The sequence below is a fragment of the Quercus lobata genome, chromosome 1 (genome assembly GCF_001633185.2).
Source record: "Quercus lobata isolate SW786 chromosome 1, ValleyOak3.0 Primary Assembly, whole genome shotgun sequence".
NCBI classification, from domain to species: Eukaryota; Viridiplantae; Streptophyta; class Magnoliopsida; order Fagales; family Fagaceae; genus Quercus; species Quercus lobata.
The window spans coordinates 29,879,634-29,896,479 of record NC_044904.1 but is presented as its reverse complement, the minus strand read 5'-3'; the positions used below and the strand labels follow the sequence as shown (position 1 = coordinate 29,896,479).

General features: G+C 45.0%; 1 protein-coding gene and 1 non-coding gene across 2 annotated transcripts; one reads left to right on the top strand and one right to left on the bottom strand.

Moving 5' to 3' along the window:
- Positions 1-4,581: 4,581 nt before the first annotated feature.
- TRNAE-UUC lies at positions 4,582-4,653 on the bottom strand. Its single transcript has one exon. It is a non-coding gene; the product is annotated as a tRNA-Glu (tRNA).
- Positions 4,654-10,719: 6,066 nt separating this feature from the next.
- Positions 10,720-11,394, top strand: LOC115986294. Its single transcript, XM_031109152.1, has one exon. It carries the CDS (start codon positions 10,741-10,743, stop codon positions 11,326-11,328), a length of 588 nt encoding a protein of 195 aa, XP_030965012.1. The 5' UTR covers positions 10,720-10,740; the 3' UTR covers positions 11,329-11,394.
- The last annotated feature ends 5,452 nt before the right edge of the window (positions 11,395-16,846 follow it).

The window sequence follows — 16,846 nt, the reverse complement described above, 5'->3', positions numbered from 1 at the left end:
TTCCCTCTTTCTTGGGAAGAAAGAGAGGATAACACTCCAGGGAACAAGCTTAAGCACTGATGCAAGCTGTCCATCATTAGATTGTTCTTTTGGTTTTATAAGGGCCGGAGCCTTTGATAAGCAAGAAGCCAATGTTGTAATTCTTGAGGATGATTCTTTGAAGCAATAATTCCATAAGCAAATACATGAGACTCTTTTACTTTCAAGCTCCGAAGAAGACTGAAACTGACCCCACTTTCATTGACTAGTAAGTGATAGCTGTCAGGTTCGCAGAATGACCGATGAAACCAACTGAATCCACTCTCGTGACATGATCGAAGTTCGATCCACCACTTTGAGGAAAGAGATGAGACGGTCTACCCGTCTTTTTTACACATACGAGAAATCACTCACTGACGGACAAGAGGTGTCGACAACGTGAGCTTTACTGCCTGGCTTTCGGCCTTCTTAATCCAACTTCATTACTCTTTGAGACTACTGACTGCTTGTGCTTGGTTTAGGATATCCTCCTTTCTGAAAAGCTTTCTACTCAAGTGAGGAAAGCCTGATTTGGGATCCTTTTTCACAGCCTTTTTGCCCAAATGAGAGATCCATTCTCAGGGGAATCGTAGGCTTCAAATTGATTCGTCAACAGAGGGTGCCTTTCAAGGAAAAAGTCATGACACCGCATTTTCCCACTCTCTCATCTGTCTCATAGATGAGTAAGGCTGGCTAAAGCACCAAAACAAAGAGTTAGTAAGAGAGTGCCACCAGGATAAAGAGAAAAAGGATTCCAAAATTCTCGAGCAACACAGGAAATGGGCCTTTTGTCCTTTTTAACCATGCATACGTTTAGGTTTCGCTCAGCTTGGCCCTGCCTCCTTCTCTCCCAGACTTCTTGGAGCTAGACCAAAACTCGTCCGCATCTCCTGTCCAAGTGAGAATCTTTCTTCCTGCCTCTCCAGCTCCCATTTTAGCTTATCTTTCTTCTGTCATCGGGGATGGTAGGAATTAAGGGGCGGGTAGGTTTGATGCTAGCTTTGTTGCCTTGGCATTGGCTGATTAAAGACATCCTCGCAAAGGCGCCATCTTTCTTAAGTAAAAACGTGACTTTCATAGGCCTCTAGGTCTTTTACTGGTGCTCTGCTTGAAAATAAAAGAATTGAGTTTTTGAGACTCCGTTTTGTTAACAACAGGTACTGTTTCTGCCTTCACGGGTAAGGATCATCTGTGCTATGAGTTTCTCTTCCTCGATAGTGATCTAAGGCAATAAAGTATGATCGATGATCTTCTGCTAATGCTAGCGTCTTTTTCATCTCTAATCTCATCTATGCTTAAGGAAAAAGTGTAACCTACCCGCTAATAATTAATATAATAAAAAAGGGCTGGCTGCTCTCCTTAATTTCACAAAGAATGGAGTGGTTTTTGCTCCTTGCCCTTAGCTCAACAAACCGTTACGCTCGGGTACCTTAGACAACCTTTAGCGTTGCCTCCACTTGCTGAAAACCCCTTCGCTCCACTCCCTTACAAAGACCGTAGGAGTCCCAACAAGGTTCAGTCATTCAAAAGCGAAAAAGGACAGGAAAATCCCATTCTGGTCGAGCCTTCCTTCTCCCACGTGGGGCCTGTCTCTCAATTTCACCCTTGAAGAAATGGTTCACCCATACGTGATGGTCCACTTTTGTATATTGATTACGAAGCGCCAAGCGTTGGTACTTCGCGAAGAGTTCCCGGGCACACTCCGAATGGTACTTCTCTTTCGAAATCTCGTCGAAGCCGTACAACTCTTCATTCCAAGGAGTATACTCGTCGTAAACTTGGCCGTAAATAGGAAGGCCGGCGATTTTCTTCAGGTCCCACAAGGTTTTTTTCTTCAAATGTAGGGTATTCGTCACCCAGCTCCACTACTCACAAGCGCCCCTATAAATGTTTGCGTCCCTTTGGTAAATACTCTTGCGCGACTCGGACAGCACCATAAATGCCAGCGTTATCCAAAGTCTCCCGATGATTATATAGATTCTGAATCCTTTTTGCTTTCTTCCCCGGTGTTTATTTATGAAAGCAAATTTCGAGTATGAAATAAAGATTCACACAAGAAAAGTGATCACAACAATCTCCCTTTTTTATGGTCTTTATTAATATGGTGGTGGGTTACACACTCCTGGGAAGTCTCTCGGCTTTCTCGTTAATTACATATACCATAGGAGAAGACATTTGATTCTAAGATCAGTGAGATCTTTACATTTTTAAACAGAAGAAAATGAGAAGAAGAATAGGGAAGAAGACGCAAGAATTTTCCGGTCTTCGAGGCCTTGCTACCTTGTCTTTGTCCTTTGGGTTCTTGGGGACTAAATCTCCTCCTTATCCTACTGAGAGCTTCTCTTTATTTCTCCTTCAAGCACTTGAGTGCCTCTTCAAAGCTCCAAGTGTGAAGTCGTTTGTAAAAAAACTTGTGCGCATCTATATGTGAGGTTTATGTATCCTATTTATAGCCTTCGTATTTCTTTGAGAGAGTGGAGATCGGATTTCTCTTCCAATCTCCCTTAGGACCCATGGCTTCGCGCCAAGTATCATAGGGGACCCGGATTCGAATACTCTTCTTTCTTTTGAGATCTTATCACAGTTTTTTTGGCTAATGGCCTCTTGCCACGTGGCAAGTAGGTCTCTCGAGCCTTTCTTAAAGGATAAGTACCAAGAGAGGTATTGTTCAAACGCACTTCTAAAATGGGGATGCAGGATGTTAAACAACCCGAACCGCAGGCTTGTAAATCATTAGGTATTAAAATACCCACACTGCAGCATTTTCAATGCCAACACTCCTCCATAACTTTATGAGATCCACTTCTAACAAAGCCCATAAAGCCTGAATAAACCCTAAAGAGAAACCATCGTATTTCTTATTTTATTATTAGTAAGATCTTCCCTAGATTGAACATTGAACACCGCTTCTTCAATCTCTTCTTTAGATAAAGGGGCTGAACATTTTCTCTTATTTTGAAGGACAAGCACGAAAAAGTCACCCAAAACGGTCTAAGGCGCCAATCCAATTTATATAACTTCTTGAAAGACTCGATGAATTGATTCTCCATACCCTCACCAGCACTACTACAAATTCCCGTTCGATAGGAATTATATTAAGGAGCTTGGAATGCCATCTAGCAATCATAGTACGATGGAGAAAAGCGATATTTTGACTAACTTCTGTTAAACCAAGATATTCTTGACCTTTGCTTTCATTAGCTTTCTTCCTGGGACAATAAGTTTAGCCATTCCTATCTCAAATGAGTCCGGTAGGATTGTTCTTCTTCAAACAAAGGAACAAACTCTTCTTTATGATCCAACTCCCCCTTCAAAATGGTCTTGAGCCCTAGCACCACCCTTATTATATGCGAAAATTTCCCTAGAATCCTGAGGTTCTATCTTACACTCACCCCCTATCCTACTCCTCCACCCTCACCTAAAATCCGCCAAAGTAAGCCTTAGCCATGGAATCCAAGAGCTTGTGAGGTAGAGAGAGACCTTCCTTAAGTTCTCCTTTTTCACCTCTCTTTCCCATCAAGCCTCTTCAAGGAAGCTAGCTCAAGACCCTCTGGCGGATCAAGACGACTGACGAAAAAAAAAGGGGGGGGGGGGGGGGAAAGGACGGATCACCTGCCGATCTGTGATCAAACAAAACTATACCTGAAGAATGGGATACAGATTTACCGACCCGGCATCTCTTTCGTTCAATAATGCCTTCGCTTCAAGACGCTATTTACCAATAAGAATAGGAAAAAGACACTACCTTTTTGAATGGAAGAAGCCGAAGGGGTGAACGAGCGCCGCGGTAACGAGCCGTAAGAAAGAAAGATGAGCAGAGCATTCCTTCCGCCGGTCTTTATAGGAGTAGGAGAGCGTGGCGAGATAGATAGACGTCCAATCCTGCAGCAGCTAGTTGCTCGGCCTTAGTCTTGGGCTGATCTCACACTTCAAAAAACCCCTTTGTACTTCGATCCAATCAATCGATCGATCAAGAGGCTAATCTCTTTTGTTTGGGCCGGTAGCTAAAAGAAAGTCCTCGCTTTATCTTGAACAAGGGAGGGGCAGCATAGCATTAGCTTCAATTGAACAAGCTCAACCTTGAAAAAGAAAGGTGGTAGGCCGAAGAACCGTTGAACGCTTCAACTTGGCCACTGAAGAAGGCGAAGGCTGGGCGAGAGACTAGGCCAACTTACTGCTTACTGCCATGCCATGGGTTAAGCTTTAGGCTCCATAGACGGAACTTTTTTTAGGTATTAGGGGGGGGGGGCACCACTCAGCACCTAAGGTGGGGTTCAATGCCTAACAAAAACGGCCAAAAGCAAAAAAAAAAGAGATGTATGGCTGAGGGGAGGAGAGAAAGAACGCATGCATGGGGATTCTGTCTGTCGGAGGTTCGAGAATCTATTCTATGAAAGGGCATCTAAGGCTAAGGAAGAATTGGAGGAAGTCCATTACTGAGAGAAGTGGTGATCCCGTCTTGCTTGCTGGGAGAGAGGAAGCTTCCGGACCACCTTTTCCAGCCAGATAGCGAGCGATCACTCAGCAATGAACACTAACTGAAAGCGGCCGGGAATGAGTACCTATCCCTTACGGGAATCGAACCCGTGTCTTCGACATGAAAAGACGATGTCCTAACCACTGGACGAAAGGGACCAAAAAGCCATTCTTCATATACCTCAGCTCCGAGAATAGAAGTGGTTCGTTTTGTTTCTATACGCAATTCAAGATTTCGTTTGTGTTCATGTTGGTGATTTCTGATGTGAATTCGGCGGGTCGTCCCCCCTTCCTGCGGGTTCCACCGACCCAGTGACACACCAACCACGCCCCCCTTTCTTTGTCTTTCAGCCCCCCCTGAACAGAATAAGTAAGGCCTCGCTCTTTCTAATGAAAAAAAAAATAGGGGGCGGAGCGCCCGTTTGAAGTGGCGAAGGCCTATGCTAAAGTAAGAAAGAAAGTACGTTAAGGTTACGAAGTAAGGTCAGCTGGTTAAGGAAAGCTCAGGTTATAAAATCGCTTAGCCGTTAATGAATTAATTAAGTAGTAGTAAGGCGTCGGTACGGAGTTGCGTCAGCTGTAGATATAGACTAGGCTAAGGGACGGACTTCATCTCTTCTATTCTCTTTACTTACACCTTAAACTTCCGCTGAGTCTAACGAGGCTCAGGTGCGGAGCCTTCCACTGTGGGCCGAGACTACGCAAAAGTAGAACACCATAGAAACTTCGCTGACTTTATCATAAACCTTGATTTCGCTACGCTCAATAAGAACCCGGAATAGCGGAAATCGGTTCGTGTTCCGCTTCCAAAGTCAGTCGTCTTTGCCCAAGTGTGAACTGCAGACGACTCTCCAGTGGTTCCATTCCTTCTTACTTAACTTCTGGGTCAACCCAACCCGAATGGGAAGAAGAGGGTCAGCCAAACAGCGGGCAGCTCCACTTTGTACATTTGCTGAGGCAGACCCATTAGGCATTTTAGAAAAGGGAAGGGAGCTTCTCACCGAAGGAGGCAGTAGGGATGAAGGAGGCGGGAAGCTACCGCTTCTAGAATGCAAGCTTATCCTTGACTTTTTTTTAGAGCGTACCACTATTGAAATAATAAAAAAAGATTTATGGATGAAGTAATCGGAGTAACAAATGATTACGGTTGCGGAAACCGGAGAAAGTCGGTTACCTTTTGAATCAAAGTAGCGACGAGCCGAGTACTACGACTACAGGGGGGGGAGCAAAGCTTCGTAGACAGCTTCGCTTCCTCGTCGCTTCTTTCTGGCGACTAGCTTCTCAAGTGGGTGGCTTGGTAAGCAAGCTACCTTCAGCATCGGTAAAATCCTTAAAAAGAATAGGTCGGAATGGTGGGGAAGGAGGCCCTCCCTACTTCAATGGAAAGGGGGGAATCGCCGTTTCACAGCCGCTCCTCTACAACTACCTTTCGCCCAACATGATCACGAACGAAGACAGAGAATTGCGTAGATAGAAGGACGAAACGAACCAACCCACTTGTCCTGATCGGAACGATTGAAGAAAGAAAGAGAATGGTGCCCCCTTTCGCCCAGGGGGCATCGTCGGAGAACAATGTCGGGGACAGGGTGAGAACCTTCCGTTGGTTACGCCCTTTAAGTGTTGGTTCTTCCATATTTAGATTAGATATGGAGATAGATCCAGATAGAGATCTATATCTTTCTCTCGATAGATAGAAAGATATATTGAGAAACGGATATTGATCTGCTTTCAAGATCTATGAGCAAGAGAGATCCCTAAATATCCATTTGAAAAAAGAGATGAATAGATAGGGCGAAGCCAGCGGAAGGAAGGGCGCTAACGCGCCCCTGCAATCTTTCTAAAGCAAGAAGCGCCTTAATATTCTAATATTAGTAAAGGCGCCTTAGCCTATCTAAACGTAAGGGGCCTTTTCTTGCTCGTTAGCGCCCACTTACCCCTATTTTCTTAGTTTTTTCATAAAGGAACTCAAGTTTAGCCTTTTGACAACCTTACTAATAGAAAGGGGCTAGCGCGCAATGGCTTTCTCTGATATGGGCTCGCTTCTTCAAGCGGAGCTTGCTGCTTTTCATTTTGATAGGAGTAGGTGCTTGCTGCTCGTCAAAGCCGTAGCTTGCTGTCTACTAAACGAGCCTTCACTGCCCGCCCGGCCCCTATCTTTAATCTTAAGTAAAGTGAAGTCAAATCAATGAAGTGAACAGCCCAACCTCTTTGTTTGAAGCTTTGCCAGGAAGCTTCTACTTGTTGAAGCTTTGCTTCCCCTAATTCCAAAACACAACAATAGACTTGCAACTATAGTATAGGAAAAAGCTTCTCTTTGATAGCGGTCAGGGGGGGGGGGGGGTTCGGAAAGGATCTGATCGTAGATAGAGACTTAAACCTGTGCGGGGGTAGGGGCGGATGTAGCCAAGTGGATCAAGGCAGTGGATTGTGAATCCACCACGCGCGGGTTCAATCCCCGTCGTTCGCCCATCAATAAATGGACCATTTGTTACGGAGACACAAGACAAACCTAGAAATCATTTTTCTGCAAGTTCTCTCGAGGCTTTCAAACGCATCCAAGCAATTGGTACCCGATTGAAACATAGAAAGCATAGATTCGCGTCGCCTACTTGCGGAAAGCACAAATGGAATGGCGGATCATTCATTGTATGAAGTTTTTAAGACCTCACTAATCAGCCTTACACTTTTTAGTTCATAATGAATGAAGTGAACCCCCGGATGAAGAGAAAATCTCCCCTCCCTTTTACTAAACCATGGGGAGCCCCGAGTAGTTTACCGAGCAAATTTGGTTGTCGTGACGATACCTTTCTTAGTGGAAGATCGGAAAAGACTTCTCTTCATCACGAGACTGATTGGGTCTGCCGTAGACACCCGAGAGACCCCCACAAGGCAGGCTAAAAGAGTAAGAGGACAACAAGCAAAGAGTTATGCTTTCATTTCTTTGTTGAGATTGAAATCAAGTTCTTTAAAAAGAGGGTAGGTATAATGCACGCAGGCCAAGTCAAGAAAAGGACTTCCTTACTTTTCTTTCATAGTAGTCTTAATGACTAGTAGTTTGAAGCCTTAAGAAAAAAACCGGTTTTTTCGGCACTCGGTTCCTTCGTCTTAAGTCAAGTTCAGTTTACTTTTTCGATTCGGAACTCTTAGTCGAGCTGATGGCGAGATCGATTTTTTGTTCGAGGTTCAAGAGAAAAGAGAGGAACCACCGCCCAATGGTGCTTTTACGAAAGTACGGTTACCGGTAGCTAATACCTTCTCGACACTATCGAACCTTAAATCCACTCTCAATCGCTCTTTTTAGTGGGGAGGAATTGTTTTCGTATCCTGGACTTAAGGAAAGGAAAAAAGTGCCCTATCTGCCTTTAAGTGAGAGGGGGGGGGGGGGAAGTGCCAGTTGTTTGTTTTCAAGTCAAGCTCCGTATCCCTATCTCTTTTTAGGTTGGCATAACAAAGAAAGAGGGTGCCAAGAAAGAACACATACCCATCACTTTTGGAGGGTTCGGGACCGTCAGGGAGCCCCTATAGACGTAAAGACTTGACTTCCACTGAACCGGCACTACTATTTGTCGGCTCCTACCACTTGTCCCTCTTTTACGAAAATCCCGGGGTTTATGCGTTTTTCGGAAACAAAAGTAGCTCGTCAAGCTAAAAACAGAGGAGTTCCCTCACTACGAAAGGTGCCCCGTGGATGGACGAGTTCCTAAACTACGAAAGAAATGGAGCGGATGGCGTACTGATAGATTTCCTATGCGTTCTGGATCCAGCTGAAAAAGCCCTTTTTTTATTAGTAAAGCGCTAACGCGCCCCTTATTGAAAACTAAAGTAAAGCAAGAAGCGAGAAACTTGACTTTGAGAAAGAAATGATAATAAGTAAAAAATAGATTCTAAAATATGGCATTCAAAAGCAAGGAGAGGAGCATCCATGACCCATGACAACAAATTCTTCTTTTTGAAAGCCAATTCCTTCTTCCATTTCTCAAAGAGAATGTTATTTGGTAAGCTCTTTCTTTTTCATACTCATTGTCTCTTTCCTTATCTTTGTATCTCTTTGTTTATTCAAAATGGGTATTCCCATATGTTTTTCTTATTTGATTCTCAAGCGGGGGAGTTAGGTAAGGTGCGCTGAATGAGCGTTGACTTCTTCTTTCTTACTGGAAGAAAAAGAGTAACATTCTTAGTATTAATTACTATATTTATAATTATTTCAGTAAACTGATTGGGTCTATTTGGCTTTTACTCCGAAACTTTTTGATTCCTAAAAAGCCAATGCTCTCTTTCGTATAAATTATATTGATTGTGTTTTGAGTTTTTACTGCGCCAGTTTCTCGTATATAAACATAAACACAGTGAAACTCTCCGCCGCCTATACGGAGAAGATCTTTCCTCTTCTCTGAAATGGTGAGGCCAAAATTGACAGGCTAAAAAGAGGGAAAGAAGCCTGTTGAAAGTAGGAATAAGGATGGGCCCCCCCCCTGGTCGAAATAAGGAAAGTGGCCCAGCTGAGTGGCAAGCATTTGTTGGAAGAAGAGGGCGGGGTTCCCACAGCAACCCAAACAATCGCTGATTTGATATCCGCTTCATGTTATGCTTTACACTGATGAGGCGAACAGTGATCAACCAACTTAATGCCTTCCCTAACCAAAGCGGACTCGAGGGCTCTCGGTATTGACGGGAATGAACCCACTCCTCGAGACCAGGCATGCAGCTTGCTGGCTGCACTACGCCCTTTCCACATTCGTAGCTGTAGTGTAGGTGGGATTCAATCCCCGGCTGCCGAGCCCCTTTCCTCGGTATGCACCTAGAATCAGACGGCCTCTCCTTGGGGTCAAACACTTCATTCTTCTTTTTATTCATTTTTGTTTTAACGTGTAGTTGTTTGGTTTGTTGATCTTTTTTGAAACTTTTTTTCTTTCACTACGTAGCGCTTCGCCTTTCATCTATTTCGTTGTTCTGCCTCTTTTCTTTTTCTAGAAAATTTGCCTTGCTATAAATCTTTCAAGTCTCGAAGACGGGGGCGTCGCGTTCGGGTAACCGAACGTGGCGACAGCCGAGGTAGTTCCTCGTCTGTAAGCCCGGATCGCCACTCATGGTTTTCCTGTGATTGGGGATTCTGGCCTCCCCCTGTGGCATCACTATCGGTTGTCCATTTGGATGATATGATAGTGACTACCACACCTGTTGTTGAAGGCTTGACAAACCTTCTACAAGCAGGACTTGGCATCTACCAAGTGCCCTCCTAGGCCCCTCCATGAGAAGGGGACTGTGGGTGAGATCGACTTGATCTTAGGGGTGATGCAACTTACACTCTTGAAGGGTGTAAGGCAGATCACACAGTGGTTTCCTGGGGTCCAGATTCAAATAGTCTGGCCTCAGGGGTGCGATGAGAACCTCGCCCAACCCAATAGGGGAAGGCAACGAGCTCTCCCTCACACATTTCAATAATAGATTTATGAGAGTGTGATAGGACTCAATGCCTAAAGCGTAGTGATTTAGCCTTGGTGGCGGTCACTGCTGGTTCGAAGATCAAACAAGCAATGAAACCATTCTTTAACTTATGTGTTAATTTGAGGCCCATACGGTGGCAGAGAATTGGAGAAGATTCTCGGGTGTTGAAGAGCCTCCTCTTTAAGGTGACTCTTCTCATCCAGGATGGGGTAACCAAGGAACACTGTATTGCAATTCACCTGTTTACCAAACAAGTGCTGCGACTGTGTAAAGGATCAGGGATGCTGTTCACTGCGCTTTATTTGAAGCAGTGTAGCTCATCTCTTCAAACCTTTTATGGAGGCATAAAAAGACCCCATGATTTATTACCAGTCCCAGTGTCTCTCACCCGGTCTCAGGCATACCACGTATCATTCCTCCTTTTCATAGAAGGATAATAAGAAGGCATGATGACAGGGCTTACTTGGTGGTGCGATTCTACTTATCTCTTTTCTCAATTAATAAAGTTATTAAGTTAGCAAAGAAGGTAACTAAGGCTCTTTTTGAGCCTATAATCACACCTGCCGATTTAGAGTCTGTCCAAGAGATTGTGGGGGAGATGAAAGTGTTCCTCCCTGATCTCTTGTCCCGGTATTTACCTCGACTCTCCACGATTCCTCTTTGTCAGGGGATGTCGTGGGTACCGACTTGGAAAAGTCTTCCAACCGTATGCTTCTTCGATCACAATTGTGCTATGACGGATGTTCTGAGAAGGCGAGACAATTATTTAGAAAGAACATTATATCGGTCTTTCCTTCTCAAATGTTCGAAATGGCCTCTTATGCCTCTCTTTTGGAGTTTATACACCAAAAGGGAGAGCAGTGGTCGTCAGGTATACTGTGGCCCCATAGAGTCAGATATGCGTTCGACAAGAACAACAAATTGTTTTCAGGAACTGATCTCGATCAGTTCGAGAAAACGATCGGTCCTGTCTTACCAACATGTCGACAACTAGGGTTGCCCATGGTTGAAGGCCGACTGGGTCAGTCGGTTGAGGGAGGAGGTAAGAGAAGAGTATTCGCCATAGGAAACTATATCAATCAAAGACTACTCAAACCAGTCCATGACTGGTTGATGTCTGTGTTGAGAATGTTGCCCATGGATGGCACGTTCAACCAGGAAGGTCCTCTTGATAGATTAGAGGGCGAACGCCATGTGTTCTCATATGACTTGAAGAATGCCACCGACAGGTGGCCTCTCCTCTTGTTATTTGAGGTCATGTCGGCGGCCTTTGATCGGTCGTTCGCTTCAGCTGTAGTGAACTCGGCTCTTGCGATGAACGCATTTGTTGTGCCGTTTGTCAAAAGAAAGTTTTTTCACTTGTCAGCTTTATTGCAGGACAACCCTTAGGGTACTATGCCTCTTGGCCTCTCTTTGCACTATCCCATCATATATTGGTGTGGTATTGCGCCGAACAGGTACATCCAGGTATGCGCTTTGATAAGTACGCAGTACTGGGTGATGATGTAGTCATTGCTGACCCTGAAGTGGGCCGGGTCTACGAGGAAACTCTGAAAAGACTCGGTGTTAGGAGTTAGAATCAGTTATCAAAAATCTCTGATTTCTAACACTGGATCGGCAGAGTTTGCGAAACGGTTCCGAGTGAACGACCTTAGAAAGGACATTAGCCCGATCTCGGTTCGTTCACTACTGAACTTCTACCACCCATATGGTCTAGTGGCTATCGGACTCAAACATAGTAGTGTCCGATTCTCCACTCTGTGTCGTGTTGGTGGTGCAGGTTTCAGGGTACTTGCTCGCCTAGATCACAAAAGAAATAAATCCTTTGAACGTGTTCTAGCCATGCAGACGAAAACCCTATATGGCCCAGATGGTTTTGACCTCTGGCTAGGTAGGGGAGGTCCCCTTAATCCCTATCTCAAAGGTGTCATAATTGCTCGTCTTCGCAAGGAGATGAGGCCTAAAGACCTACGGTTGATACCTGATGAACTCTTCATCCAAGAAAAGGTGAAGGAGTTCTTAGAGTGGTCAACCCTCCGCGGGTGGGTTAAGGAATGGTTGCGCTATTGCCGCTATTACTATACGGTACATTAATGCAACCTGATGTTTGCATCAGCGCCTTTTTCGATGCGCCTGTTGTGAATCACAATTGGCAGGCTGACCGACGCCAAGAATCTTTGGTTAGGTTTGGTCTGCTATGGCAGATCTATGACATGGTTGCATCACTAGGGTTGTCTTTCAGACCTCCTATTTTGGAAGACACCTCCCAGTGTGAGCGATCACACTGGTGGCTGCTGGGCGGAGTATCTGGTACAGAATACTTGGTCTCGTCTCGGGGTCTAATCCAACCTCGAGCGAGGAGTGGTATTATTGCTCCTGGTTATCCATTTGATCGACCGGAGCATGATATCACTATAACCCACATCCATTATAAGACTTTGGGCGTTCCTGATTGCCAATGTGTCTGGGATTTCATCCGGAGTGAAGGGCGGAAACGCTCCTGATCTTTTAGGGTGGGAAATAGTCGATCTATATGGTCGGCAGGGGCCCGGATGCATTATACTCCTAGGATTAAGGAGTCTAACCCCCCCCCCCCAAAAAGAAAGGACAGATAAGACTGGGTTATATCCCCCTCTGTGGTCCGGTCCTTCCTTAGGTTCCGTACGATGTTCTGCTAGTTTGGTTGCTTGGGAGCACGAGATCGTAACTACTCGTAATATCCTTCGATCGCTTGCCGCGAAGATGGAAAGCGTGAGCTAAAGCGGTTATCAGGTTAAAGACTCAATCTTATTGTTAGGAAGTAGCTGCAAGAAGTAGAGTCAGTCTGAAAGCCTTCTTTTTGGCTCTCGTGTGAGGGTTGTCATAACTTGTGTCTATCTGCTGTTAAATGACTTTATAGAGTCCTAAGGGTAGTCTCAAAGATAAGGGATTCAAGCCGTATTTGTTTTGATTAGCTGTCCCAGGGAAAGGAGTAAGTATTGGCTGTTGGCATGTCCGAGCTAAGATTGGTTGAGGCGGGTAAAGACGGTTGCGTAGCTTACTTGGTAAAGGATTCCTTTAGTTTAGCGGTCATGGATCGATTCTAGGTGGTTAACTTGTATACCCCTATTCTCAGAGTTCACGTTCTGATCTAGTAAATCGACTTTTCAGATGAGTTCCATAGTTTTGGACAGGACAGGTGGAAACCAGGAGGTAAAGCGTCTGTTAAAGCAATCGGGCAAATGCGTGTATACTAGCTTATTAGCTTTAGTAGCTTGTGTACTAGCCTGTTAAAGGAAGCAGGGGTACGCTGATTTGGGAATAAGCTGGAAGTAAAGTAGTATGAGTTGAAGTGAAGGGCGCTAGTAAGTAATAATAAGTAGAGCGGAACACTGTTGGCTGAACAAAAGACGTATGACTTGAGAAAGTAAGATCTCCGATCTGTTGTCGGGAAAAGAAGTGAACATGGTACTTTAGAATGCAAATAATAGGTCCTTTTAGCCAAATCCAGGCTTTTGAGTTTGTAGCTAGGCAGCTAAGCCAGTAGTAGTTCAGTTCAGGTCAGGGCATGAAGCTACAGGTTCTATTTGCGGTCGTGAGACAGAGGTCAGAGGCAACTTGTTATATAGGTAGCCGTGCGTGTTAATAGATCTTCTTCTATACTAGTAGTAGCAGTAGTGGGTGAATCGGTTGAATATGGGGTTTTTTTCTTTATTAGAAGGATAAGCACGGTTATTGCTGTTTGTCCCAACATTCAGCCGAGGTAGGCTACTAACTTGCTCGTTATAAGTAGTTAACGAACGGAAATAAGGCCATTTTATGTCTATAAGTGAAGATTGGATGGATGCCCGCTCCTTGGGTATGCTTTCAAAAGGGCTGTTTTCATGCGTGCTGGTGTTCGTGGTCTGTTGGTTTTTCTGTTCTCGTGGGGGAAGGCGGGATTGGCGCATCTACAAGTTGAGAGTGTGCTCGGGCAAGTGGGCTAACCAGAACTACTAGTAACGGGATTTGCCTGCAATACGAGTAAGGGGAATGGAACTCTTGTTTGAGAACTTTAGCTACGGACTTAGGTTAGCTAGCTCAGCTTCTCCTATGGCTATTTGGATTAAGGAACTAGGGTAACGCGAAGACAAAGAAGGCCTAATAATAATGGTGAGTCGAATCAGGCGCGGCAGCCGTTCCAAGGCTTTTATGCCACCGTTCCGGCCTTATTTAAGATAGGAGAATGAGGTTCAAGCAAAAGACTCCGGGTTTTGCCTAAGGCGAGTAGCAGACTCTGGTTTCAGTGCACGTGTGGAAGGCAACTCTGTTTAGCCAGCAAGCATAGGAAATCAATCCCCCCGGGGAACTTACTATTAATGCTAATCCATTAGTTCTAGCTCGAAGTTTGCCCTTAGTTGTCTCGAAGTTAGCTGCTTGGCATGAGTAGCTTGGCTTGCTCATGCGGGGCTTTGGAAAGAAAGTCACCAGGGAATTCATATACAAATCTTCTAATCCAGCTCGAGAAGTTTTATTTTGAAAAGTAGATCGGGAGTTCAAGCAGATGTTAAATTAGGGTGAGGTTTACTATTCTAGTCTACAGGCCACTTAGCTAAACGAAATCCTGAGTATCGACTGTCGTGTGAGTCTCGACCAATGTGTAGCTGCCGTTAAAAGGCTATAAGTAACGGCATTCTCAGTTAAGATAACAGGATTCAAGCTTGCTTGTGTGTACGTGCTTGTTATAAGTAGATGTAGATGTGAAGGTGCCTAAGGAACCGCCCTAACCCCCTTAAATACGTTGTTAGAGGCGTTGGCTATTCGTAGATCTGTTATACAGGCGATTTAGCTACTTTCAATCCTTAGTTTAAACTCTTCAGTGAGTCTTGCTATCTCCCAGTCGTAACTGTACCTTAGGTCCACTCGCTATGGATGCGAAGAAAGTGACAAAGTCAACCTAACCGCTTACCTTTGGAAACGCGCTAAAACAGGCCTATGGGTTCGCCTTTCTAATAGAAGAAGTATATCTAATTAGCCAGATCGTCTGAAGCATGAACAGAATCACCTTTGTTCCGAAGGCCTAGCGAGTGACTTTTTTTTTAAAGGCGGTCCTTTTCTTTCCCCGGACCGATGACTCGCTTGTTCAGTACTCCTAACTATTATAGGAGGATGCCGTCCCCTCGGGACTACCAGTAGTTTCGGTTGTTGAATCTCGTGCAAGTTAGGTGGTTGTGGTTGTATTGGTTGCAAGCGGAACGTAGGCGCTTTAGGTGTGTGTTGACCATGCACTCTCGCGTCATGTAATGTCGTATGTATGATAGAGGTGGTGTGGTGATTGACCTCAATGCTAATGGTTATCCCAAAGGTTCAACGAATGAATGAAGCTATGATCGTACCCGGATAGAGATAATGGTCTCCCTCTGATGTCTCCAAGCCAGTCATAATAGAATAGATAGGCAAAGCCGCCAATAGCAGTCTGTTCTCGCCTATCGATAGATAGTAGGTTGCTTCCAAGCTCAAACCATTTGAAACTGAATTGCTACTTTTTTCTTGTTATTGATAGAGTGGTATTCTCCGCCCCTGTCAAGTAAAGTAGAGGGAGAGAACTGGAAGAGAGAAGGAAAAAGAGCAAAGGATTTACAAGTCTAATGGGAGAAGAATGGCTGACACGTTGACTGCCTTCGAGACTCTATAAAATCTAATCCAAGCGGTCTAACCCCCGGGGCGGACCCCAACCGAAAGGCGCTAGACGGACTAACGGCAAGCGAGATAAAGAAAGCAGCTGGCCCTATGTGTAAAACCTTGCCGCGGGAGAGTCTTTCTCCAATGATAATAAAGAAAGTTTTTGGGCAAGACAAGAAAGGAACTCGCGCCCTTTGACACCAAGGGATAAGAGCTGATTGCTGGCGATGACTTGGTGAAGGGAATCTATGAGAGACGGTTCTCGAACCGGGTTCCGACCGAATAGAACGCGGAGCCAACGAGTTCAGTCGAACAGCGTAACGAGTCTAAGGGCGGGATCAAGCTTGAAAGGAATGGGCGGGCGTAGGCTTAATAGTGAACGCGGACCCCCCTGCTTATAGATATGAGATCAATGACTTAAAAGACAGATGCCGAGATAAACTGCTAGACTTCTTTATTGCGTTGCGAAGAGAAATCGAAGACGAAGATTTGCTGACGCAGTGCGGGCACTGGATGAAAAAGACAGAGAAAAGAACAACAACCCACCGGAAGGGCATACCTCAAGAGCACCAATCTCCCCCAGCAAACATCTATCTGCACGAAGCCGACCTATAGATAGAAAGAAAAACGCAGGAAAGGAAAATGAAATATGAAATAAAAAAGATGCTTTGGGAGTGTGAGATACGCGGACGGGGAGTACGCAGCCGAACAACCGCAGGGGCTTCCAGCAGTGATAGCTGAACTAACCAGATGGGTCGCCCAAAACCTGGAGCTGACATTTCAATCGGAAATCAACGTCGGATCCCGGCTATCCGAAAAACGCAGACTGAAGCGGAGGATCACAAAATGCAACAACACAACAAGGGGCGAACCAAGCGCTTGCGCGAAGGAAGAAGCGAATCAATCAGAATGGAGACAGGGAGGAGAGGCGAAAGAGATATTTTCGAGCCTGCAAGCAGCAAGCAACAACGGCTGAAAAGCCGTTGCGCGCTAGCTTGTAGTTTAGGGGTATAGTAAGGGTGCCCCTTTCTAAAACTTATACTTCTATTTAATATAAGGTAAGCTTTTTGGAACCCTAGTTTTGGAGTTTTCCCCAACCTATAACCTATACCAACCTAAGAAAAAGGGGCTTACGTTTTTCAGCTGCATCGCACTGCCGCATAAACAATGGATCCGCTGGGCTGGATGAGCCACCTTCTCTGGAAAGGAATAGTGAAAAGCCATGTCACTTGGAACGGAACTGGTTGCCTTATTTACTTTTAGTAAG

What these genes read in the sequence shown, in the direction of transcription:
- LOC115986294 (XM_031109152.1), top strand. Translation starts at nt 10,741, where the DNA reads ATGTTCGAAATGGCCTCTTATGCCTCTCTTTTGGAGTTTATACACCAA.